The 26,974-nt window shown below is 34.9% G+C and overlaps 1 protein-coding gene across 1 annotated transcript in view; it reads left to right on the top strand.

Moving 5' to 3' along the window:
• The window catches only part of GRID2 (glutamate receptor, ionotropic, delta 2), a 388,655-nt gene that overhangs the window by 45,365 nt on the left and 316,316 nt on the right, over positions 1-26,974 (top strand). Inside the window, exon 3 of the mRNA XM_014546041.1 lies at positions 15,131-15,443. Within this exon, the coding sequence (XP_014401527.1) occupies positions 15,131-15,443 (313 nt within the window). The remainder of the gene's footprint in view (positions 1-15,130; positions 15,444-26,974) is intronic.

Raw genomic sequence — 26,974 nt, 5'->3', positions numbered from 1 at the left:
AAAAACAAACAAACAAACAAAATCAGTTTAGGAAATACAGGTATTCCTCTCAATCCATTACAAAAACTAAATTGGGAATGTTGGATTAACATGAATATCATGCACAAAATGGTTATGTAAGGCCCTACATTATTGGACTTGAGGGGTCCTCAAACTACGGCCCACGGGCCACATGCAAATACAAATATTGTATTTGTTCCCGTTTTGTTTTTTTACTTCAAAATAAGATATGTGCAGTGTGCATAGGAATTTGTTCATAGTTTTTTTTTAAACTATAGTCCGGCCCTCCAATGGTCTGAGGGACAGTGAACTGGCCCCCTGTTTAAAAAGTTTGAGGACCCCTGGACTTGAGTCTGGATAAGGAGGATAGGCGTAGTTATTTTTGCTACTCAGAGAGACAAAAAAGGCTAGAGGGAGGAGAGAGCCCCCTTGGGAAGAAGGGTTTAGGGGATCCCATCTGCACTGGAAAGGGGCATGCTAGGGGCAATTGGGAAAGCCTGGGGCATGAAGATAGGCCCATGGAGTTGGGCCTGTCTGAGCCACCAGAACAAGTTTTATGAGGCACAATATTTTTATCCCTATTCTCATCTCCATTTCCTAAGAAGTTAAGTTTGTAATAATCCCATTACTCTGAAGGAGGCAGAGCTAATTAGTCAGGACAAAGACCAGATGCTGCTTCTTGAGCAAACCACCCACTGGGTTCAGGAGAAGGCAGAATATGAGGAGCTTGTGGATGAAGAGAGTCCTCAGTGGGGTGCCTGAAGACTACCAAATAGCCCCATGGTTACAAAAACAAAATCGTTACATATTTTGATTATATTTTTTCCATTATTGCAAACCAGTCTTGGAAGTATCTATATCCACCAGTAAAACTCACTCACCAAAGAACCCCTCCCCCCACATATACTTGCCCCCAGATACATGCTCACAAGCCTTGTGAAATAAACACGTAGCTTTGCAAAGGGAGTCAGGATCAAAATGTGTGAAGAGAAAAGAGGCCATTATAGACCATTTAAATTGGACAATGACTAAGATTTTAATTTTTAAATTAGACTAAACAAGCATTAATGGACTGATTGAGTTTCCCAGAGTATGCCAGCTATAATCAGGCAAAAGTTAAAAAAGTGAATGTGATCATAGGAATGTATGCTTGTATGTCTGAATGTAAGTGTTCAAAAAGAATCCACTTGATATAAATATCGGATGAGCTGGAGTATAGATGTGGGAGACCCCCACAACTGTGTATATAAGTAGAAGAGAAAGAAAAAAAATGACCGAAAACACTTGTTGTTTATAAGGAAAGATTTAACACTGATGGAGAAGGAGATCTGTGAAAGGAAATAAATTATGTAGATGCAAATTACTTACTGAATGGTTGTAGGAGCAATTTTCTAAATTTGCAGGTGATATTTAATTGGCAGACATTGCAAACAGTAAGGAGCAATTCAATCAGATAAAGAACTTGAATCGTTAAGCACTTGGTCTAATAGACGGCAAGCACAGATAAGTAGTGCATAATAAGTCTTGAATCAAAACTAAAGAACGGAGAGTATTTGCCAATGGGTATGATGCATCTAGGAATGGCTCTTAGGTTTAAAGAGAACTTAGAAAAAAAGACAAATAAAAAGTCAGTAAAATGTGTAGAATTAAAAAAAATGTGGTGGGTTATAGGATATAAATTAACAGACTACTGAATTAGTCAAAGCCAAGGTGATATAAAGACTGGTGCTAAGATGAAAAATATCTCATAACTCAGGCTACATAAATCCTGAGATCCACTATAGGCTATTGAAATGCCATCTATTACCTGGAATTTCATCTATCTATGGCCATGGTTTGGGGGTAAAAATAATGAGAAAGATAACTTCCAGGTATAAAAAGGAGTGCAGATTTGGGTGAGGATATTCTAAGTAACTTTTAAAGAGCACTTGAACCATGAAATTCTTTATGTACCTATGGATATAATCTTAGGCATTGTGTTTAGATTATTTGGCCATATTTATTTAGGATGCTCATTTCATAAAAGAATAGTCTTTGTTAGTCTAGAAATTGTAAACAGAGAAATATGCTACAAGTGAAAGAGGATATTAAAAATGTATCATGGTTGACTGACTAATTAAGAAGTGGTAGAGTCAGCAATTAGGTGCACACTATCTGCTAAATGAGTGAGATTTTGTGAGGCTGAGCTTGGAGGTTTTCCTGAAAGTAGTGACTTTGAAGTCACTGAACTTGGAATCCAGGTTTTGTAAAACACAAGCTCTCAGGGGAAAATATGGGAAATGGGAGGAAATTGAAATGGTCTATGTTGTGTGAATGGTAAAGCAAAGTCTGAAAACTTCAGAAATTACTTTAGCAGATAAACAAGGTCTTTTTGTGCTGGGGAATTGTTTCTATTGTAATAAATGCTAAATTACTAGCCTCTAGTTGAATCAAGAGATTGGTGTCATTAGATAAAATGAAGTAAGAAGCAAGATTTGGAGAATTTATTAGGTAAATCATAAAACTTTGTAAATTTGATCATCTCTGAGTTGAGAAACCAAGTGAATCACTTTGTTAGAGAATGTGTTCCGAGGGAAGGCTCTGAATTCTCTGAAATAATAGCCACTTTTAATATCTGGTTTAGTACTTCAGGATCATCTTCATTTCTGTAGTTGTGTACAGTTGGGGGATCCTTCTATAATACGATAATTATAGAATGAACCCTATTAGTTAGCTTTTCTGGACATCTTGGTGCTTTGCTATGAATTTTTCCCATTCTGTTGAAATTACATTGCTAGCTTTCCAAGACTAGAATACAAGCCAGCCTGAACTCCCCTCTCTTTAGCTAATAGATGAGATTTCATTTCCCCCTACTAGGATAAGAACACCTAGATCCTGGTTGGGAGATTTAATTGTATGCTGTGTTTTATGATGAAATGTTTATAGAATGTAAATTAAAATAGTAATTGCTGTTTGACCCCAGAAAGCTATGCAGTGCAATGATATGGCTGTCCCTATACTGAAGGCGTTCTCAGTAGCCCTTACTTTTGAACAGGTTGTTGCAGGAAAGAAGGTTGTTCTAACAAGTCTATATTCTTTTGGGGCAGTTTTATGTATTTGATCATTTTATGTTTTTCTGCTATGTGAACTAAGTAATAAACATTAGCATTTTTATAGGAAGAAATTGGGCAGCAGAAGTAATTTATCAAGGTCACAGAAGCTGGCAGGTCATTTTGATCCCAGGTTCTTCTAAATCTATGTTTATTTGATCATCCTCTCTTCAGCTCGTTACTTCTGTGTGGGATCACCCTAAGTTTTGGCAGTTGAGGTTCTAGACAAGCCCACAAATTCATGCCCCATAGTGTAGTTGGGATACTGTGCTTGTGCAATGAAAGAGGGCATACATTCACAAAATGTAAAAATAAAAAAAATGTATTCCTAAAAAAAAGAAGAAAATAAAAAAATGTACCATGGTCTAGGAAAGTAGTTGATGTAATAGAGAATGCAGCCCCCCTTTCCTTGTACTTTTGCAAGGTTAAGTTCCTGAACTGCTCAACACAAAGTTAACTTTAATATTAAAAAGAAATAGCAACATCCTTTATTACACATCAAAACCATATTTGGAATCTTAAACATTCACTAGTACTTAGCAGTGATGTACCAACTCCATTAGAAGAATTTGATTTAAATTCACATACAATCAGAATGCAATATCAGAATAATATCAAAATGAATATTTAGAAGGAGAGCCATACGTTGAAAGGTAATATGGGTTTACTCTTGCTTGCCATTTGGATTCTCCAGATTTCAATTATTTTAAGTCTTCATGATTCTGAGTTTTTCTCTGTAACTTGATTATGTTATAGTGACATACTTTGAAATAAGTAAAGACTTCCCTGATTAAAACAAGCAAACAACAGGCACCTCACAAGGCTGAAGGGTATCAAAGGAGGGGGGTGACTGCAGAAGTTCCCAATCAAGGTCATCTGAAGGTGTCTCTTCCTTGGATTTCACTTAATGCTTCATAGAATCACTAGGAGCACAGCCAGCCTAGATTCACTTCTCATAGAGACAAACTGTTTCTGGAAGCCAGTTCTCTCTCATTTACAGAGAGCTTATATTCCCCCCTGCAGAGCTATAAAAACATCTGTAATCGCAAACTTAAGTGAATTCTTAAATGATGGAAAATTTTTTCTGTAATGAAAATAAAAATTCACTCAGTTCTCCTCATTATCCTTGGTTAGCATTTTATTGAAATGTGGATTTGCAGTCTGGGTGTTTCAGGCAGAGATTGCTTCTATATGCTCTGTGCACAAGCAGCCTTAAGATGGCTTCTCAGAAAGTTGAAAAAGTCTCTAATGATTAAAATACTCTTTCTCATGGTCCTTTTCTTTGAAGAAGTTATTTCCTCTCAGGAACTGCAGAAATGATGTTATTTTCAAATCCCTTTTAATGCTGCAGGATAATGCCGGAACTACTTCAGTTTATAAATAACTTGTAGCTTGCTTCCTGCTTGGCATTCAGTAAGCATGTATTGGGACCTAATGTGTGGCTGGCATTGTGGGGCTACACAGAATATAGAACACAGAGTTCTTGTTTTCCAAGAGCTAGATAGTGAGATGGGAGGTGAGGGGTGGAGGGAGAGGGGAGAGGAGAGAGAGAGAGAGAGAGAGAGAGAGAGAGAGAGAGAGAAACTCACAACCAACATTTTCTTCCAGTCTCAAGGATCAATTATTATCTATAAGTTGGCCACTTTTCAAACTTGCTTCTACAGCTCAGACCTCTCACCTGAACTGCAGACGTATTTCTTACTATTACTCAGCATTTCCTGGTAAATGTTTAATGGGTACCTTAAACACAACATGTTCAGAATGGAATTTTGATTTCACCACCACCCCACAACCTGCTCTACCCACAGCCTTCCCTGCCACATTTTATGGCCTCTCCATGAACATTTGTCCACAAACTTTGAGTTGTATCTGAAACTATAAAGGGTATTTAAAGGAATGATTCATAGATTAAAAATTCATATCAGTAAAAATAAAAGAATGAAAATAAATATATTTAATTTCATCTCCAAAAGCTAAAACAATTACAGATTTTAACAGGAGATAAGAATAAAAGGAGAAAGTAATAAGGTAACAGAAAAAAATAGTAAATGAAATTCTTGTTCTTAGAAAATATCAACAAAAGAGACAAGTCTTTAGCTAATCCAATCAAGTGAAAAGTAGAGAGCCTAGACCAGTGAGCTCAGCGTGTCAGTATTTTGAAAAACCCTAACTTAACTCTGCTGCCTTGTCACATATAGAAATTTGTTGATATTTGCAACCATAGTAAAACAAAGACTTATATTTTTGATATTTATTTTATATATTTAAATGCCATTTAACAAAGATAAATCAGCCAAAAAAATGAGTTCGCGTGTCACCTCTGACACGCGTGTCAAAGGTTCGCCATCACTGGCCTAGACCAATTTCCACCAAAAAAAGTTATCAAGGAACTCCTCCACATAAAAGGTCCAGACCCAGCATGTTTCACAGGAAACCTCACCCAGTCCTTTAGAGAACAGAGCTTTCAATCTATTCTAGAGCATGCAAGACATGATCCTGGATTCACTAGTTAGAGTCCAGGATGAAGGAGTCATTTCAAATCAGGAAAAAAAAAATTATGGATTCTTCTAGAACAATATTGAGGTAGTTGGCTAATTATTTTGGGGTAAAAAAAGTAGTTATATTGACACAGGAAACAACCTGTCTAGATTGAAATCCTGGATTTTAGCTATCTGACCTTAGGCAAAGTTGCTTAATCTATGTCTCAATTTTCTTATCTATCAAATGGAGACCCAGGATGAAGGAGTCATTTCAAATCAGGAAAAAAAAATTATGGATTCTTCTAGAACAATGTTGAGGTAGTTCGCTAATTATTTTGGGGGTAAAATTTTAGCTATCTGACTTTAGGCAAAGTTGCTTAATCTGTGTCTCAATTTTCTTATCTATCAAATGGAGATAATATTTGTATTTCACAGGGTATTTGTGCTACACAGAATATAGAACACAGAGTTCTTGTTTTCCAAGAGCTAGATAGTGAGATGGGAGGTGAGGGGTGGAGGGAGAGGGGAGAGGAGAGAGAGAGAGAGAGAGAGAGAGAGAGAGAGAGAGAGAAACTCACAACCAACATTTTCTTCCAGTCTCAAGGATCAATTATTATCTATAAGTTGGCCACTTTTCAAACTTGCTTCTACAGCTCAGACCTCTCACCTGAACTGCAGACGTATTTCTTACTATTACTCAGCATTTCCTGGTAAATGTTTAATGGGTACCTTAAACACAACATGTTCAGAATGGAATTTTGATTTCACCACCCCCCCACAACCTGCTCCACCCACAGCCTTCCCTGCCACATTTTATGGCCTCTCCATGGACACAGGAAACAACCTGTCTAGATTGAAATCCTGGATTTTAGCTATCTGACCTTAGGCAAAGTTGCTTAATCTATGTCTCAATTTTCTTATCTATCAAATGGAGACAATATTTGTATTTCACAGGGTATTTGTGAAGATTAATTAAATTAATCATTGAAAAGTAGGGAATAGTAAGCACAGTCTAAATTTTAAATAGTAGTGGTAATGGTCATAGTAATAAAATATCCTTAGTACTCAACTCTGATTGGATTGCTAGTTGTCATACTATGCACTAAGCTATAATCAAATTAATACCATCCTTTCAATGAGCTCACAAATCCTTAAATAGAAGTTTAAAAGTAAACATCTGAGAACATTAAGGGAATCCAATACTGGTTTCTTTATTGGGATTTGAATGACTTCTTTATAACTTTTTATTCTTTCAAATTTTTCTGGATTTTTTAAATGTGATCTTTATTTCTGAATAAAAGTTATTTTAACAACAATTTAATTGATTCTACCTAATACTGTGCTATGTGTTTGTAGTTAAAACTAAAATATTAATTTATAACAGTGACATATTAAAACAAATCTATGTTTTTTTTCAAATAAATATATCAAAACTAACTGAGAAAATTAATACTTTGCAATTAAACAATTTGGTCATTTTTCTTACCCTCAGTACTTTATAGTTTGATTTCTACTATGATTAATAATAACTGATATGCTGTATTTACTTGGAAAGTTCTGTTGACCTTTAATGTCACATATAGAAATTTTTTGATATTTGCAACCATAGTAAAACAAAGACTTATATTTTTGATATTTATTTTATATATTTAAATGCCATTTAACAAAGAAAAATCAACCAAATAATGAGTTCGCGTGTCACCTCTGACACGCGTGTCATAGGTGCGCCATCACTGGCCTAGACCAATTTCCACCAAAAAAAGTTATCAAGGAACTCCTCCACATAAAAGGTCCAGACCCAGCATGTTTCACAGGAAACCTCACCCAGTCCTTTAGAGAACAGAGCTTTCAATCTATTCTAGAGCATGCAAGACATGATCCTGGATTCACTAGTTAGAGTCCAGGATGAAGGAGTCATTTCAAATCAGGAAAAAAAAAATTATGGATTCTTCTAGAACAATATTGAGGTAGTTGGCTAATTATTTTGGGGTAAAAAAAGTAGTTATATTGACACAGGAAACAACCTGTCTAGATTGAAATCCTGGATTTTAGCTATCTGACCTTAGGCAAAGTTGCTTAATCTATGTCTCAATTTTCTTATCTATCAAATGGAGACAATATTTGTATTTCACAGGGTATTTGTGAAGATTAATTAAATTAATCATTGAAAAGTAGGGAATAGTAAGCACAGTCTAAATTTTAAATAGTCATAGTAATAAAATATCCTTAGTCCTCAACTTTGATTGGATTGCTTGTTCTCATACTATGCACTAAGCTATAATCAAATTAATACCATCCTTTCAATGAGCTCACAAATACATTAAATAGAAGTTTAAAAGTAAACATCTGAGAACATTAAGGGAATTCAATACTGGTTGCTTTATTGGGATTTGAATGACTTCTTTATAACTTTTTATTCTTTCAAATTTTTCTGGATTTTTTAAATGTGATCTTTATTTCTGAGCCAAAGTGGGTAGAACTTTAAACTTTAGAGGCAAGTTGCAATGCTTTGAACTTTCTCATTTACTTTTCATCAATATTTTACTAATAACGTAAATTAAAGGCCTGTTCTGTAATTTACAAATAACTCAAAGCTAGTAGAAAAAGTTGATATAATGGATGATAGGTAAAGGTTCAAAAATATTTCAGACAGATAGGAATGATACAAAGAACCAAAAAATTAAATTGTTGAGGGACTAATATAAAATCCAACATTTGCTTCAAATCAGTTGCATAAGATTCATGAGAATCTCTAGATTTTTAGTGTTTCATTTAAAAATATTTAAAAATGTATTTGACCCTAAGCTCTGTATAAAAATATGTTATAATTTACCTAATAAAAATGATTCAAACTCCAATGACATTAGAAAAAAACACTTATATTGTCCATATCAGTTGAGGAAACATTGATGAATTATACTATTTCCATAGGGGAATGGCTAGTATTTTGAGGAACATGGAAATCATATCTTGGAAAGAGTGATTGAATAAGAAATTACTTTCAGGTTAAAAATAGTATTTCCTAAGGAGGAATAAGATAGTGTTCTCCAAGTATTTGAAAGATTGTCATCAGGCAGATCTGTTTAGATTAATACTGTGATTTATAGATAACAAAACTAAGACACTTAATAGATGATATAGGTCAGCACATACCAATTTAGTATCAAATAAATGTTTTATAATAATTAGAATGCTTCAAATATAAATTATTCATATTGTAAAGAGGCCATTGGATTAGTTTTAATAGCAAATAAAATAATGTTTGTAGAATATATAACAAGGCATTAGGTATATAATAAGCATTAAATAAATGCATAACTTCAGTATAATTTATATAATGTTCTTAGCATTATGTTCAAGCATAAATTAGACGATTATTTATTCAATATGATCATTTATTTCAGATTAAATTTAAATAAAATGTTTTTCAACTTAAGCTTAAGCTTCTAAGATTCAATGATCATATGGCCAATTAGTCATTCCCATTGTTTTATCTCCTCTTCTTGACTTGAAAGAATGCAAATCTTGTCTCCTTTAAAAAAAGTTATAACTGTTTTAATTAAAATAGTTTGAAAAAATTACTTATATTCCAGTCTTAATGCTAGTTCTTATCAAAATGTAAACCATCATTTTTACATTAAACATTTGAAATGAAATATTTTATAATATATTGACCCTACTATAGTAAGCTCTTAATTACCTTAACTAATTTCAAATAACATAAATATAAATATATTGAGAAACCTAGAAACTTATTTTAATTATTGAAGTAATTATTCATCAAGATATAAATGCATTATTACTGCTATAAAAGTTAGTAAATTTTTATTTTATCATTTTTTTGGTATTCTTTAAAAACTATCTATTGGGAATGCTGAAAAAAATAGAGAGATATAGAAAATAAGGAAATATAAGAATTAGATAATGAACATCTAGTAAATGTTAATGTTTATTCATTCATATGTGTAGCAAATATTGATTGATTGATCATGAATCTATGCTGGACAAGTCTGGTAGATACCAGGAATATGTCATATTAGAAAAAGCAAAATCATAATTTCTGCATTCATAGTTACATAGTAGAAGAGTCAGATATTATTTAAATAATTATACAAATATGTTTAAAATTATAACTGTCATAACTGCTGGAGAAGTGAGGGATATAGGCTTCTGATAATGTAAACAAGAATTATTATTTTTAAAAAAATAATTATTATTTTATCAAAGGGAGTCATGTATAGCTTCCCTGAGGAAGTAATAATTGAGCTGGATTAATGAATATGTATGAGTTTACTTGGAGACGTTTTAGGAGGGTCAATCCAGACAATGGAAACAGTACATACAGAGACCATGCATCCGGACAAAGTGTTGGGGGAAAAATGGTTCAGTATGAAAGTATTTGAAAGATTGTTATCAGGCAGTCTATCTAAAGATGTCTAGACTATGCTAAAGATTTGTATCTTTTTCCTAAGAGCAATGCAAGTCTACTGAAAATCTTTCAACTATGGCAGGTCAGATTTTCTCTACAGAAAGATAGAGAAGAGGAAAGATAGATTTCATGTACACTGATAAGAAGCCTGGAAAGCAATGATGAGAGCTGTAAATAGTAGAGAAGTGAAAGGATATTAAGATTCCTAGGAAGTAAAATAAGTAATGAGGTCACTGTGAAGACTTAAGTAGAAAGATATTCATTGAGGCAGGAGACATTGGGAGAAGACTGGTTAGAGTTGAATATAATGAATATGATCTTGGCCATGTTAAATTTGAGATGTTTCGGAGACATCTAGTAGAAATGTCAAATATGTGGTTGCACAAATCAGTCTTGACTCCAATACTCAACTTGAAATAAAATTTATAAATCTATATGTAAATGAGAACCTTGGAGGTAATGGACATGAATGGGATCACCTCGACAGAGAATCTTGAATGAGAAAAGAGTATAGGCCAAAAGACAGAGGATTGTCTACATAAGCTTGAAAAAGGAACTGAGAAAGAGGCTTATATTATGTCATGAAATCCAAGGCAAAGAATCTTTATGATGGAAGGAGCAATCATCACTCTCAAATGTTGTCAAGAAGCCTAAATAGATAAGCACTAAATTGTTTCCATTTGGTTCGGCAGTGTAAAGATTAAGACAGGCTGTGTCCATTGAGTAATAAGTACTCAACAATATGAGTACAAAAGAGTTTTCCCAGTGTGACTGAGAGCCGTGGAAAAAGAGGCAAATCTTTAAGAAAACTGACTATGAAAAAAGAAAGAGACAACAGATAATAATGAGAATCAGAGGTCATAGAGAATAAAAGGAAAGGCTTTTCTCTTTGTTTTTATTCTAATGAACAAGAGTTCAATAATCTTTTCATAGGAAATCTACAGTTTATAGGATGATGTTGAATACATGAGGCAGGAATTTAAGTATCTTAAAGAGAGGGGATTGGCCTCAGACAGGAAGGAGGACAACTCCTCTGTTGTAAACATAGGCCAAATAGAGACTGGGTGTGGGGTATAGGCTGAGAGGTGAAAATAAGTGTGAATTTTAATCTACCTTCTATGTTTGCTACAAAGTAGCAGTGGAGGTCATCCTCCAAGAGATAGGGTGGAAGTGAAAACATTAAAGGTTTCAAAAGAGTAGAGATTTGAAAAACCATTGTATGAAATTGGACAAGTGAATTGACATGCATACATACATCTATAATAATAAAAACGTAATATGCAAATTGACTGAACAAACAGAGGAACGACCATTCGGATGACCATGCTATGACACACACTGGTGCCAGGCCAGCCACGGCAGAAACATTAAAGGTTTCAAAAGAGTAGAGATTTGAAAAACCATTGTACGAAATTGGACAAGTGAATTGACATACATACATACATCTATAATAATAAAAACGTAATATGCAAATTGAATGAACAGCCAAACAGGAACAACCATCCGGATGACCACGCTATGACACTCACTGGCGCCTGGCCAGCCACGGCAGGTGTGATGCGATTGGTCGGGCCCAGCCATCGCCCCATGATCGCCCTGCAGAGGGAGGCCCAGGCCACCGGCTGGAGGGGTGATCAATAGGGGGCTCCACGATCACCCCAAAGAGGGAGGCAACAGAGGAACGACCATTCGGATGACCATGCTATGACACACACTGAGGCCAGGCCAGCCACGGCAGGTGTGATGTGATTGGTCAGGGGCCTGGCCATCGCCCCATGATCGCCCTGCAGAGGGAGGCCCAGGCCACTGGTTGGAGGGGTGACCAATAGGGGGCTCCACGATCACCCCAAAGAGAGAGGCCCAGGCCACCAATTGGCGGCTGTGGCAGGTGGGTGGGGCCTCCTTCTGCAGGGGCAATCCATCGCAGAGCCCCGGCCAGGTGGGCAGGGCCTACCTCTTTGGGGCAATTGATTGTGGGGATCCCAGACTGTAAGAGGGCGCAGGCCAGGCTGAGGGACCACCCACCCCACCCCCCAGTGCATGAATTTCGTCCACCCAGCCTGTATGTAAATAAGATAGCTAGCTAGCTAGATGATCCATCGCAGAGCCCCGGCCAGGTGGGCAGGGCCTACCTGTTTGGGGCAATTGATGGTGGGGCCCCACGATCAATCGCCCCAAAGAGGGAGGCCCAGACTACCCAGCTGGCCGCACTGTGGCGGGTAGCCTGAGCCTCCCTTTGTGGAGGTGATCGATTGCAGAGCCCTGGCCGGGTGGGCAGGGCCTACCTCTTTGGGGCAATTGATTGTGGGGCTCCTAGACTTTGAGAGGGCGCAGGCCAGGCTGAGGGACCACCCACCCCACCCCCCAGTGCATGAATTTCATCCACCCAGCCTCTAGTATGTAAATAAGAAAGATAGCTAGCTAGCTAGATGATGCTAGATGATGATGATAGATAGATAGATAGATAGATAGATAGATAGATAGATAGATAGATAGATAGATAGATAGATGATAGATAGATAGATAGATAGATAGATAGATTAGATGATAGATAGATAAGTGTAGTAATGATTATCTCTGATCATTTCTGGTTGTTTGGATATAATCAAGAAGTTTTACAGCCATCTTTGGGGATCAGTGGTTCTTGGCTTTTTTTCTGCCTCAATACAGCTTCTCTAATATAAGTAAGGACCATCACATACTTATATCAAACACAGTGGTCTGCTATCTCATTATTTCTAAAGGATGGACTGAAGCACTTCCTTAGGATGGTGTATATAAACCTCAGAGAGGGGAAATGTGTGTGCATGTGTATATATGCTGTGTCCATGTAAATATATTTGTTGGAAAAGCCCAATATACAGAGTGGGGGAAAAGTAGGTTTACTGTTATTCATATGGAAAAAATACAATAATTAATTAATAATAATACAAGGATAAACTCTGTGTTTCATGTACTAACAACTGTAAACCTCCTTTTCCCCCATGCTGTGTGATTCCGATATGCCCTCCACAGGGAGACGGGGAATTTCTTCTTGAGAACAAAATAAGTAAGTGTTGAGAGTGAACCAGGAAGGTCTCTGTAGAAATATGACAAACTATTATATTTAATAAATATTTTAGCACATGCAATACAATTAGCTACCTTTTAAAAAAATAAAAAACATTATTCTATAGATATTCTTTTTCTCATGATATAAATTCACTTTGTGTTACTACAGGTCTCTACTATGAAAAGCAGTATATTACAATTTCTATTCATAATCATTTTGATCCAAAACATTTAATTATTTATCAGCAAACTATTAATGAACATTTAAAATAATCAACATGTTGTCAGTAAATATCTCCTTAGGTGGAATTTCCTGACTTTAATTGAGTCATAAATGCTTGGGTCACAATACATCAATTAGTAAATTACTGATCCATAGCACTTTATTGTCCTGAAAAAGTAAATGTACCTTCTGAGAGCCTGATTGACTCCTGGAGAGTTATTTATTCACCATTAGGATCACAGTAGTCATAGTGAACATAGTTATATTTATTTCATAAATAGATAAACTGAAGCTCAGAAAGTTAGAACTGGAGAGCTAAGGATCCAGGTTAGATTTTCAATCTGAAAAGGCCCAGTTCCTAATATCTAGCTATAAAAAATAAATACATGAGTTTGAAAGCAGTCATAATTACTTCTCTGTAAGTTCATTTTCATATAGTAATTATTAAGTTTATTACTTCTCAGTTAATTCTAAACTCACGGTACTGAAATTAATATGGCTTTATTGCATTGTAAATAGTACAAAAATTTTTTAAAAACAACGTTTCAGACTTTCTTAAGTTAACAATTATACTTAAACCAGTTACCTTTACTACCTACAATATGGTCTTTTAGAAAATGAATGATTTCTTGAAGTATGGTAAAGTGCTATAAGCACAGGCTTTGGAATAAGAAAAAACATAGCTTTAATATGACTTCTATACTTATTAAGTGCAAGAACAGAATATGTATGTATATATGTAAATACATTTTAAATACATTCTAACTAAATATTAAATTTTTGTGACTATGTCTTCAGAGATTAGATTTATCTAAGTTGGTTTAGCATTATACTAGACATGTTATTTTTCATTTGTCCTTGTCCCCAAAAGCAATAAAATCAGTTTTCATATTGTTTCATAAAACAATAAAAAAGAAAAATAATGAAAATTTTCTACAAATAATTTACTATTGTTTGCATTTGTCTGGAAGGAGTTTTCCACAGCTTTAATCACAGCTACAGATCATTATTTCAAAGACTTCATCTTTTATATATTTAAATATGTTTTTCATGTCATAGAATTTAAATTTGAAGTCATTTTTTAGTGTTCTCACTGCAATTCTGCTATGCACTTTAAATAAATAAAATAGCATATGCTATAATTTTGAGGGCTGTCACTCAATCTAGGGTGACACAAACTGAGATGAGAGGATATAACTCCAAGAAGAATTATTTTTTTTCTTAATTTTTAATTGTTCATTAAAATGTTTCTGAGGTTTATTCAATAAGATCATGGTAGAGACCTCTGGTGTATGACATACCTTAGTGCTATGTGAAAGCTCTAACACACTAATATGTTTAGAGCTCAGTAATATAAATTTTGATACAGAGAAATCTAAACCAAGGGTAAAATCCTATGTTTAGTTTTTAAAATAAACTACCTAATAATTTACATGTTAGAAACATATTGAATATCTCAGGAACATTTTCTCAGAAAGAATTTTTTAGAATAAGTTTTGCCTTTGTTACTGTGTTAATGAAGACTTTGATAAAATGACCCCAGGAAAAAAGACAATTTCCTTCAGGTATTATCTACATCTAAAATATTCTTCACTGATTTCACATGCTTATTTCACTGGTGATATGAACAAGGTAATTTGTCTGACTCTGGTGGGGCATAGTTTGCAGTAAGAAATTCAAAATTCACACACAACTCTCCTCTAAGAAGTCTCTGCAGTGTTTTTCAGTTTATATATAAAAAAAGATTTAAGATGTTGCCTGAGGCATCTATTTTTTTTTCCTCAAGGCAAGGCGAAGTGTCACAAATCAAATTGTTTTTCACACTCTTAATGAATTCTTTTCTCTTTCAATTTCTCAGAGAGCGGACATAGGGATTTCTGCTTTAACCATCACCCCAGATCGAGAGAATGTGGTGGACTTTACAACACGTTACATGGACTACTCAGTGGGAGTACTACTTCGAAGAGCTGAAAAGACAGTGGATATGTTTGCCTGTCTTGCACCATTTGATCTCTCTCTATGGGCTTGCATTGCTGGCACAGTCCTTCTTGTGGGGCTTCTGGTCTACCTTTTGAATTGGCTTAATCCCCCACGATTACAAATGGGATCAATGAGTTCTACTACTCTCTACAACTCCATGTGGTTTGTGTATGGATCCTTTGTACAGCAAGGTAAGGAGAAAAAATTACATTTTTATATGAAAAAAGAATGTGATGCTTCAATTGCCGTGATTTCAGTTAAGATGTGTTGTATCCGTATCTAACATTGGTAAGTGTTCAAAGGGTCTTCACAGTCATGCTTTGAACAGAGCATTTCCTACTTTTTCCTAGTGGATCTCAAACACATCAGGTTTTCAACAAAAAACTAGTTCATTATCTTTTGATGTTTAGTTCAATATCATCACCAAAGCCAAAAAAATGAATGTCAGAGGTAAGGTTCACAAGAAACTCAGAATCCTCCCTAAACTCTGACATTCTGAGAAATAGCCTTAATGGAATGAAACTACTTACTGGAGCACATACTAGTTAATTATTTACATATGTAAGAGAGGTTGGGACATGTTCTTTGTTCAGAGACATTATTTCATGTATTGAAAAATATTCATTAACAGTGAAAAGACTTTGATTAAGATTCTTATAGTAAATTTTATATTTTATCTTTAATATATAATATTTAACAATGGTTTAACTTACAATTTCACTATATTCTAAAAAATGGGCATTGTTTTATATTCAATATCCAAGCTGCCCTGCTCTTTAAACTAGTGAATTCCTTGTCTCTGATCACTTTAGAATAGAATGGTATTTATTGAACTTCTTAATTGAGACTACTACCACCATGGAGAATGAAATAATAAAGTACTTAGGCAATTAATAGTTTCTTGCAAACTTGTCACATGTATTGAAGAGAAGAAATATGTATCACAGTGGAGACATATGATGCTTTTGCCTTAATGTTTACAACTCTCAATAGCATCTTACTTTTTATTTGTACTTGCTATTGGATCTTCCACTAAATTTTATTCTTTCTATTCTCATTTAACTAATCACAAGGTTTGTCTAGACCAGCGGTTCTCAACCTGTGGGTCGTGACCCCTCTGGGGGTCGAACGACCCTTTCACAGGGGTTGCCTAAGACTATCGGAAAACACATATATAATTACATATTGTTTTTATGATTAATCACGATGCTTTAATTATGTTCAGTTTGTAACAATTAAAATACATCCTGAATATCAGATATTTACATTACAATTCATAACAGTAGCAAAATTACAGTTATGAAGTAGCAACGAAAATAATTTTATGGTTGGGGTCACCACAACATGAGGAACTGTATTAAAGGGTCGAGGCATTAGGAAGTTTGAGAACCACTGGTCTAGACTCTTCGCCTCCACTTTCTCACTTCTAATCTATTTTGAAAACCTTTGTAAGTATGCTTCTCCCTCTGCCTTTCCTCAAGGACTCTGACTTAGGTTGTATTTGTCACAGACATTTTTAGTCAATGCATTAATCACTAACCCAGTAGATATTTAATTCATGCTATTTATTTAATCTAGAACTTTGCTAGACACTGAGTATATAATTGTGAACAAAAGAGTTTTTGCCATCATTGAGCTACAAATCTAGTGTGACACAAACATGTAAACAAACAATTATAAGTACGATAAAAAGTGCTGTAATAGATGTAAGTACAATCTGCTATGAGAACAAAGGGATAGGAAGGCTCAATATATCTTATGTGGCAAAGAAGGCTTTTGAATTAAATTATGTATACAAAGACACAATAATGAACTATTTAAAGAGCTTGTGAAAAGAGGATGGGGAAAAGGAGACATAGATGGGTAGGATAAAATTTAATATAAAGAAGTAAAAGAGAAATTAGGATAAATTGTGCAGCATAGAGCTGGTAAAGATGTGGTTGAAGATATATTTATTATTATCAAGAGCTTGAACTTGATTTTTTGATAAATAATCTGCTATTTAAAGGTATTAAATAAGGAAAAACATGTTCAAATTTGTACCATAGAAATATTTTTATTATAATAGGTTGAAAAGGGCAATGTGGAAAGTGAAACAAATTTTAAGAGTATCATAATAACCAAGTAAAGAGTTTATGTGCTTCCACAAAGGTAAGGTGGCATTGGGAATCAAGAGAAGGCTATTTTATGAATTGGAATCAATAGAACTTGATTAATTATATAATGGTATTGTGATTGATACTGAAGGAGGGAAATGAAGCAGTTTTATCCCAAGGGTCTGGACTGGGAAATTAGGTGTATTATATGTTAATGTCTTTTAATGATAAAATGAAAAACAGAAAGAACAAGTGTGATGGGGAAGATGATACATTCATTTTGGTGCATGTAGAGGTATCTCTGAAACATCCATGGAGATATTTCTATTGTTTGTTAGTGGTTGGATGTATTTTTCAGAAGCCCATGAAAGACATCTGGGCTAAATATATACTCAGAAGATATTAGCATGTAGGAGATAATTGAAGCTGTAGAAGTTAGATCACACAATGTATTTGTTCTAAACTGCATATTCCTGATTGAGGACCATTGGCTTAGCAAGGGCCTAAGAGAGTGCCTTAAGGAAAAGAATGGGTAGACGAGCTTTCAATGGTAATTGATAAGGAGTGATGGAAAGATACAAGTACCATGTATATATAGCATGCAGGGAATACACACCAAATAAAACCAGTATTTAAAGATGGAGTGTTTGGTCCTCTGTGTTAAACATTTCAAATAATCAAGTAGAAAGGTGTTCATTGGATTTAGCTTGCTTTTGGTAGTATTCCAGTGACTATAACTGCATAATAAATTCCTCCAAAACCTTCTGATTCTGTGAGTCAGAATTTAGACAAGACATAATGAGGATGGATTGTCTTTACTCAATGATGTCTGAGATCTCAGACAACTCAAAGTCTGGAAGCTGAATTCATGTCTGGTAGCTGATGCTGGTTGAGGACTGGTAGCCTCAGTTTTCTTTTCTCTTTTCATGGGACAGTTTGGTCTTTCTCACAGCATGATGGTGATTTCTTCATAGAAATTATTCCAAAAGGAGAGAAAAGAGTGAATGAAACAGAAGAATTTTGTGGTCTGTTAGGGACTACAAACCTGTATGATGGTGTGATTTCCTTTTCCAAGGAACATCCTGGCTGTGCCCACTTCATGTTCTGTTATGAGAATAAAAATGATTAAAAACTATGATGGTATTAGATAAAATAGCTTATATACATGTCACATAAGTGTTTGCTAAATAAATTAAAAATAAAAACAAATTAGGTTCAGCCTTGGATAGTTAGGCACATGAGAAATGTGCCTAAGAAGGTAAATGGTTTTAGATTATTGGTGAGATAATGGTAGATTCTGGGGTGCATAGAGCAATAAAAACAAAATAGAAAGACCAATAATGAGAATGTAGTAAAGAGTGAGACTGGAAAGTAATAAAATAGTATTGAGAGAGCATAGAGTTCTTGATGAGACTAAAGAACAATAGTAGAAACATCAGTGTGAAAATTTGAAGTTTGTATTTATAAAATGGTACAAACTCAGACTAAAGTTTTTGAAATAAAACAGTAGAGGAGAAGTTATAGGTGTGTGGATGTGGATTCTTGAATTTAAGAGTTGGTAAAAAGTTTCAAAACTGATCAAGAAATTGAGAGCCCAGAGGATTAGATGAACCATCTATAGTAATGGCAGCTTGGACTGGAGAGGAAGGAAATGGGCCATGTGCCAACATTGTCAATAAATGAGGGGAGAGAACTAAGATGTTGATAGACATGTGCATTGGCTAAAAATAAAAGACGATATAGCTAGATGTAGTTAACCTCTGTTTTCATATTGTTATATCCCTTTTCATCCAATTTTTATGTATATGGTTTTAATGATCATCAATATGCAGATAACTCCCAAATTTACGTCACATCCTTGAATTTTAGTTGTGCATACCTAACTGCTCACTAGACTACTCTCTGGATAGATCACACATTTCAACATACCAATGATAGAATGATTTTATACTTTTAACTTTTCTAGTCTCTCTTATTCTCTATTCCAGCTGATGCATTACCAACCACTCAAACATATATGTTCAAAACTTTGAAAACAGTTTGATTTTTCCTTTTTCTTTCTTTAGCTTATATTCAACCATAGTCAAGGCCTGCAAATTTTATCTCCTACATATTTCCACGGGTGTAAATCTTTTCTCACCTAGAAGGATGAGGCCTAGATTGTTTCCTAGATGAGGCCAGTTGCATTTCTCATTGGAACTGTAGGAATCTCCTAATAGTCTTTTATAATTTTGTTCACTGAAAATATATGCTCCACATACTTGCATATATACCCAAGTTACTACTGTCATGGAGAGGGCTTTCTACATAATTCCCATTCTTCAAATATTTTCTTGGCTTCCCAATTATTACCTTTTGAAAGTATGAGTTATTCAGAGCATGAACAATGTTCTACCATGTGACTGTTGTTCAGTTCTACTCTCTTATCACTCATACAGCACATTTAATTGTCCAGTTACTCCAAATTGCTTTGTCTCTTAAACACAAGACAAGACTCTGTGATGTCTCTCTGCTTTGCTTCTGTTCCTTCCAATTCCTGAAATGCCTTCATTACCTGCTTAATCTCTAGCCCCACCTGATTTCATGTGGCAAATTCCTATGCATCCTCTAATTAGTGCTTTGGCCCTGGTTGGGTGGCTCAGTTTGTTGGAGTGTCGTATCATACACCAAAATGTTGCGGGTTCAATCAACGGTTGGGTTAGTACAGGAGGCAACTGATCTTTCTCACTCTCTATCTCTCAAAATCAATCTAAAAAACCATGTAATTCTTGCTTGGAAGTGTTTCCTAGGATTATGGATCATCTACGTTCCCTAGGATATATTTATAGTACTTATGAACAATAGTATGAATGCCTTTTTTTTTTTCAGTTTTCCTCACGGATTATGGATCATCTACGTTCCCTAGGATATATTTATGTACTTATGAACAATGGTATGAATGCCCTTTTTTTTTCAGTTTTCCTCACTGAGTCCTTTGAACACAAGGCAGTGTCCTTTTCAGTCCCTTTTTTCTTTATGGTTCTTTTGCCAATAGTTTTGTGCCTTGTACATATTAGGTGTTTAATAAATGCATACTGATAAACTAAGTGAATAAATAAATGCAAAATACTGAACTAAATCAAGCATAATGTTAAGAGCAGCATTGTGTTTATTCGACTGCAGTCTGTTTCTGGACAAGCTAAAACTCACTAAACCAAACAGAAAATTATATAGGATGTGTCTACTGGTATATTCTACCAAGTGACTATGATGACAAACATATAAATAAGCATTATTTGTGAAGATGTTAACAGGCTTATGTATTGGCTTTCTGAATTCTGAATTTTGCTTCTAGGTGACCAAATTTCAGTAAGTTTTGGAGCACACCCAAGACAAAAAGATAAATAAATTTGCCCATATGATTACCATGGTTTTTCAGTTCTATAAATATGCAGCATATATCAAAAGTTATAAATATTTTAAGCACTTTCCTAACCCAACTGTGCCCTGAAATAAGTTATACAGCCTGTAAGTTGATTATACATTTATACAAATTCATGATGACTGACAATGCTGAATTGCATATAACTTCATCTTTGAAATGCTGGTATTCTTCCACTTGTTAACAATAAAAAAGTGAATTCATTAAAAGATACCAAGAGCATCATTACACTTTGATTAAAAATAAATTAAGGTAAGGCTCATAAACTCTAAGAAAAAGAGAATCAATCAATGGGAGTGCCCATACACAGACAATGAAATTGGAATTACTAATAATTTCTAATAAAAATATAACCTTTTAATAAGAAGTACAACTATTATTTCAAAATTACAGTCTTTATTGGGTCACCAGACCAGATTAAATAAGGATAAAGAGGCATTTCATGTATTATTAGATAGATTTCTGAAAAAAAAAAAAGTTCAGGGACAGCTAAAAGCAGAAAAATGCTAAATATATTTGAGTTGTTTACTAATCTGGATTTTTTTAAAAATCTGTCACTTCAAAGCATTTCGGAAAACAGCTCAGGGAATCCAACTGTGCAAAAGCAGTATGGTCCATTATTGTGATAAACTTAGTACATCTGTTTGGCTGGAACATTAGAGCTTGTGAATTAGGTAGTTAAATGCATGAATGAAAGACCAATTTTATGCCAGTGATATTGTCAGTTTATATCTTCCCTTATCTCCAAAAAAAATCTGGGGTTTAAGTTTTGAAGATCCCTTATATTTAGTTAATGGGCAGTGACTCTTCATAACATCTGGGCCATAGAGGGCCTCTGTGACTTGTTCACACATGTGGCTGTATGTAATTTGTTTTCTGTTTACTTAAAAAATAATTTTCAAGGAAACTTCAGACTTTATCTCAGATGGTTTTGTCTGATTCTATTAAGTATAAATATTTATGCTCATGTAAAATATTTAGAGCTATCAATATCTGTACCAGGAACAGTAAGAGCAAAACAAAAACAAGGAATCACTACATTAAATGGTTTAATAAATATTTCTTGGGTATACTATGTGCCATGCCTAACCTAGATGTTTTTAATATAGCACTACATTAAATGGTTTAATAAATATTTCTTGGGTATGTGCCATGCCTAACCTATATGTTTTTAATATATCCATAAATAAGGAAAGCTTGCAGGATTGTTCAACTCCATGGAAGTGGACCATAGCCAAGTTGGAACCAAATAAACCACTTCTGATGAGAGGAGCAGACAGAAGGAGTAAAATAGGAATATTTCCTTGGTAGCTTTCCTAAAGGTCAAATTGGTCCATAGATTCTAGTAATAAATGGAACAAAGGACCTTTAGGAATGGTAGAAGATAACTTAATGACTGCTGCACAAGCCTTAACACGAGAGGCAACCCGCTGGCTTTGAGATCCCCAGACAATCTTTGGAAGAAAATAAAGAGCTCTCCTCACCGCCAGATGGATTGCACTGTTACAGAGAATCACAACTTTCTCATTTCCACAAAGGAAAGAGTTAGACATTCTCTGTTGCTTCAGAAAGAGATTACTGATGAGAGCGCATCTCTTTAAAACTAAAAAAGAAATCCATTTCAATAGTGTAGATATCAAATACAAGAAATTTACCAATGTCCTAGTCAGAAAAACCCTAAGGATTCAAGCCTTGAAATGCAGTCACTAAAATTATTCCTTTGTAATGTTATATTCCTTCACATTAAATTTGAATATAACAAAAATGATATTGGCTAGCTCTGTTGTTTACTGACCCTAACGAACATGGGGAAAATGAGTGTAATTCCCAGTGACAGGTTAACTGGATTACAGAGACAAGTTTCTTTCTACTTTCTGTTCTTACAGATATTAGCTCAAAAAAGATCTCAGTAATTTTTATTTAGAGTTGAACAACATCTCTGTTGTTGCTAATGATGATTGGCAGTCCTTCCCGAAGAGAGCGCCAAGCCCTCTGAGTGCTGTCACAGCCACTTGAGAATTTCCCCATGCTGATTTAAAACGCGACAAGGTGCTCATTTTCTTTCTTTTTATCACCAGAATTCTCCACCACTGAAGAAAACAAAAAGTTGAACATTTAAGCTTTCAGAGATGCAAACTCTATTATTATGGGTATGCGGATCCAGGTATTTGTGTGACTAAAAAACAATGCCATGATGCTCAGATGCGAATCCATTGAGTACGTTCCCAATGAACTGTAATGAGCTCCTAAGCAATTATTCCATGAACTATATGCACACAATGTGCCCTGAGTTTTACTAATTTTAATACCAGCTCTTCTTGATTTGAGCCAGAAAATCCTTTCTCATGCTGAACTGGGCTTTTGAAGAATTCAAAGTAATCAAAGAGCCTGGCCAGTGTGGCTCAATGGTTGAGCATTGACCTATAAACCAGAAGGTAACAGTTCTATTCCAGGTCAGGATACATGACTGGGTGTGAACTCGATCCCCCCCAAGAGGGGACATGCAGTAGGCAGCCAATCAGTGTTTCTCTCTTATCATTGATGTTTCTCTCTCTCCTTTTCCCTTACTCTCTGAAATCAATAAAAATGTATCTTTTAAGGTAATCAAAGAAATTCAGATTTCTGCTTATAAAATGCTTATTAAAAAAACTAATATAAACAACATTTTCTGGACTAGTCTGAACTACTTATGAGTATACACCATAGTTTAAAAACGTTATTTTAGTATTTAACAAAACAGAGGAGTTTAACATAGACATTAACAAAAAATCAAAAGGTAATTTTAAGGTACCTGAGTTGATTTTTCTTTTTCCCCAAAGTACTATAAGAAAATATATTTTTAAAAATATAAATTTAAATGATAGAAAAAGGAAGATGACATAGGTCCTTTAAAATAGGATTGATACTATACTGTAGAACTCAGTGTTTCCACAGTACCATATCACAATACCCCTCTACTTAAGTAATAAGAATAGGGACAGACATCACCAAAGATAAATTTAATCTAACGGTGAATTAGGATTGATCAAAATGAGGTATAGGGCTCAACGGACTACAGGTGATAGTAGAGACCATCAGCTTACAATACAAATTTGGAAATTCAATTTTTGTTAGACCAGAATCCATTTTTCTTCTTCATCCATTAATCTGTAGTTAGAAGTTTAATATTATGGCTCTATTTCTAAAAGTATGGGTAACTGACCACAGTTTTCAATCAACCTGTTTTGTAAATTAAGGCTGAGCATCTAACCTAGCTTTAAGATGCATGCTTATAAGCCAACTAGGTTTAAGATGCATGCTTATAAGCCAAATTCAGCGCATCATGCTGAATTTAGGATTCCCAGCTCTGTTATAAAACTGATGGTAATAAAGTCCTGTGATACTTTTGTTAAATACCCTTAGATGTGGCACAGCCTTTATTTGATTTTTTTACAATTACAAGGTAGAGAAATTTCAATGTGTAATATAAAGTATAAATTCACATATGTCCATTACTTATAAACTACATTTTTATGTCAATCGTTCTTTTTTTGTATCAAGATTTAACAAAAGACCAGTGCATGACCCAACTTTCACATAAAATGTAGACACATAGCATTGCTCTTTGATTTGTGGCTGTGACCAAAATTTATAGTTTCTTTATATTTACAACTCTGTCCCTTAGACCCTAAATTATCAATCCATTTGGGATAGCTACACAGTTTGTTCTGTCTGCTTCAGTTGTTTTCTAGCCCTTAATGTTTATATCATGTTCAAGCTCTACTTTAGCACATCCTAAAAGTACTCTTCTGACTTTGCTTTTTAAAATTCTTTGTTATCTCAGAAATATTTGCTTGGACATTCAATAAGAATTACTTATCTAGTCACAAGGGTGAGTAGGACATCATGGTGTCTATCTTCATGGAGCATTCAATGTTCAGGAGAAGCAAACTAGTAAACACACAGCTCCATCATAGAATGATTATCATGCTAAGGAAAGCACAAGTCATGAGGGGCATGAGGTTTTCAGATATGTTGAATTAGATCAAATACATACCTACTTATGACCTATTAAAGAAAGGAACACAGACTAGGAACTGTTTTTGTTTTGTTTTGTTTTTTACCTAGTAAAAATGGAAGAAATGAATTATCCAGTTAACTTATTTGATCTTTGCTCTCTGAGGTATAAAGTGTCAGATTATTTTTAAATTTTCTTTTAGCTATAAGAGTGTGTAATTTTATAATATAATATCTAGTTAAAGAACTGTTTTTATTTAACTTTATTTGTTTTAATTTTATTGATTTGAGAGAGAGAGAGAGAAACATCAGTTGGTTGTTCCACTTATGTATGCACTCATTGGTTGATTCTTGTATGTGCCCTGATTTAAGGATCAAACCTGCAACCTTGGTGTATTGGGATGGCACTCTAGTCAACTGAGCTATCTGGCCAGAGCTAAACAACTCTTTTTATATCTTTGTGTTTTTCTTGAGAGATAGTTCAGTTTTAATCCAGTGATCTACCACTTAGTTGCTATGTGATACTGGACAAGTTTCTTAACTTCTAGGTGCCTCAGTTCCCCAGATAATAATTACATAATTCATTACTTATTTAAAAAATTAAGAGTTCATGGACATAAAGCACTTAAAACTGTGTGAATAATACAAAATAGACACTCAACATTATAACTATTATTTCCTCATTGTTTTGCAGGCCCTAGCAAGAAATGAAATCAGTCACAATGTTTAATGTTTATATACTCATCATTATCTCTCAGAAAATAAACATTATTTTAAGGAAACGTGTTATAATTAGGCATAAGGAAATGTATTTGGAAAACTAATCTAGCTAAAGAAAATGCTTATAATAAAAACCATATACGTACAATCCATAATAACTTTGTTACTCAACTAGATGTGAAAAATTTTACGAACATTTTTTCTTATGTAAGTAAACACATCATTATTACACAGGATTTGTGATAAGCTGAATATAACACAACATGGCCAAAGATGCAACAAATTATTGAACCCAAATTGAGTTGAATTATAAGTTTTGCCCAAGGATGCTTTTAACTTATATATTAAGTCCTTTGGGGCTCTGATTTTCTTATTTGGAAAAATGTCTATTCAGACTCTCTGCCCAATTTTTAATTGATTTTTTTTGTATTAAGTTGTATGAGTTTTTTATACATTTTGGATATTAACCCCTTATCAGATATGTGATTTGCAAATATTTTCTCCCAGTGAGTTGCCTTTTTATTTTGTTGATGGTTTTCTTTGCTTTGCAGAAGTTTTTTTGTTGTTTTTTTTTACATCAATGGTATTTTATATTAGTTTCAGGTGAACAGCATAGTGGTTAGACAATCATATACATTACAAAGTGATCTTTCTGATATGTCAAGTACCCATCTGACACCATACATAGTTATTACAATACTAGAGGCCCGGGGCACAGTTTCGTGCACCGGTGGGGTCCCTCAGCTTGGCCTGTGCCCTCTCGCAATCTGGGACCCCTCAGGAGATGTAGTACTATGTGTGTGTGCTAGTAACAGCCTTACAACAGGTATTTATGTCTAATTCTGCAGCTACAAGCAGCTCCCTGAAACTTGTAGAACCCAACACCCAATTTGTATTAACTCTTCTTTTTTTTTCACTATTACATCTTTTATTTTATGTTTCAATTACAGGTTACATTCAATATTATTCTATATTAATTCTAAGTGTACAGATAGTGGTTAGATATCATATACTTTACAAAGTGATTTCCCCAGTATTTCAAGTACCCATCTGACACCATACATAGTTATTACAATACTAGAGGCCCGGCGCACAGATTCGTGCACCGGTGGGGTCCCTCAGCTTGGCCTGTGCCCTCTTGCAATCTGGGACCCCTCAGGGGATGTAGTACTACGTGAAGCGGCGGGCAGCCAGGGAGGAGCCCGAGCCCAGGCCGGGCACTGCACTGCTCCTGCTCATCCTGGCCCCACTGCGCCTGCCACTGCCACCACTACCACCACTCAGTAGTGCTGCTGCAGAGGTGGGAAGGCACGTGCTGCCACAGCTGTGCTTACCAGCCATGAGCCCGGCGTGTGGTGCCTGTAGGTCAGCTGAGCAGTGCTCCCCTGGGAGTGTGCTGACCACCAGGGGGCAACTCCTACATTGATGTCTGCCCCCCTGGTGGTCAGTGCGCATCATAGTGACTGGTCGACCAATCAACCAGTCGTTC

Source organism: Myotis brandtii, unplaced genomic scaffold, assembly GCF_000412655.1.
Source record: "Myotis brandtii unplaced genomic scaffold, ASM41265v1 scaffold427, whole genome shotgun sequence".
NCBI lineage: Eukaryota > Metazoa > Chordata > Mammalia > Chiroptera > Vespertilionidae > Myotis > Myotis brandtii.
Note: the sequence above shows the minus strand (reverse complement) of the source record. Positions and strands in the feature narration are given on the sequence as shown.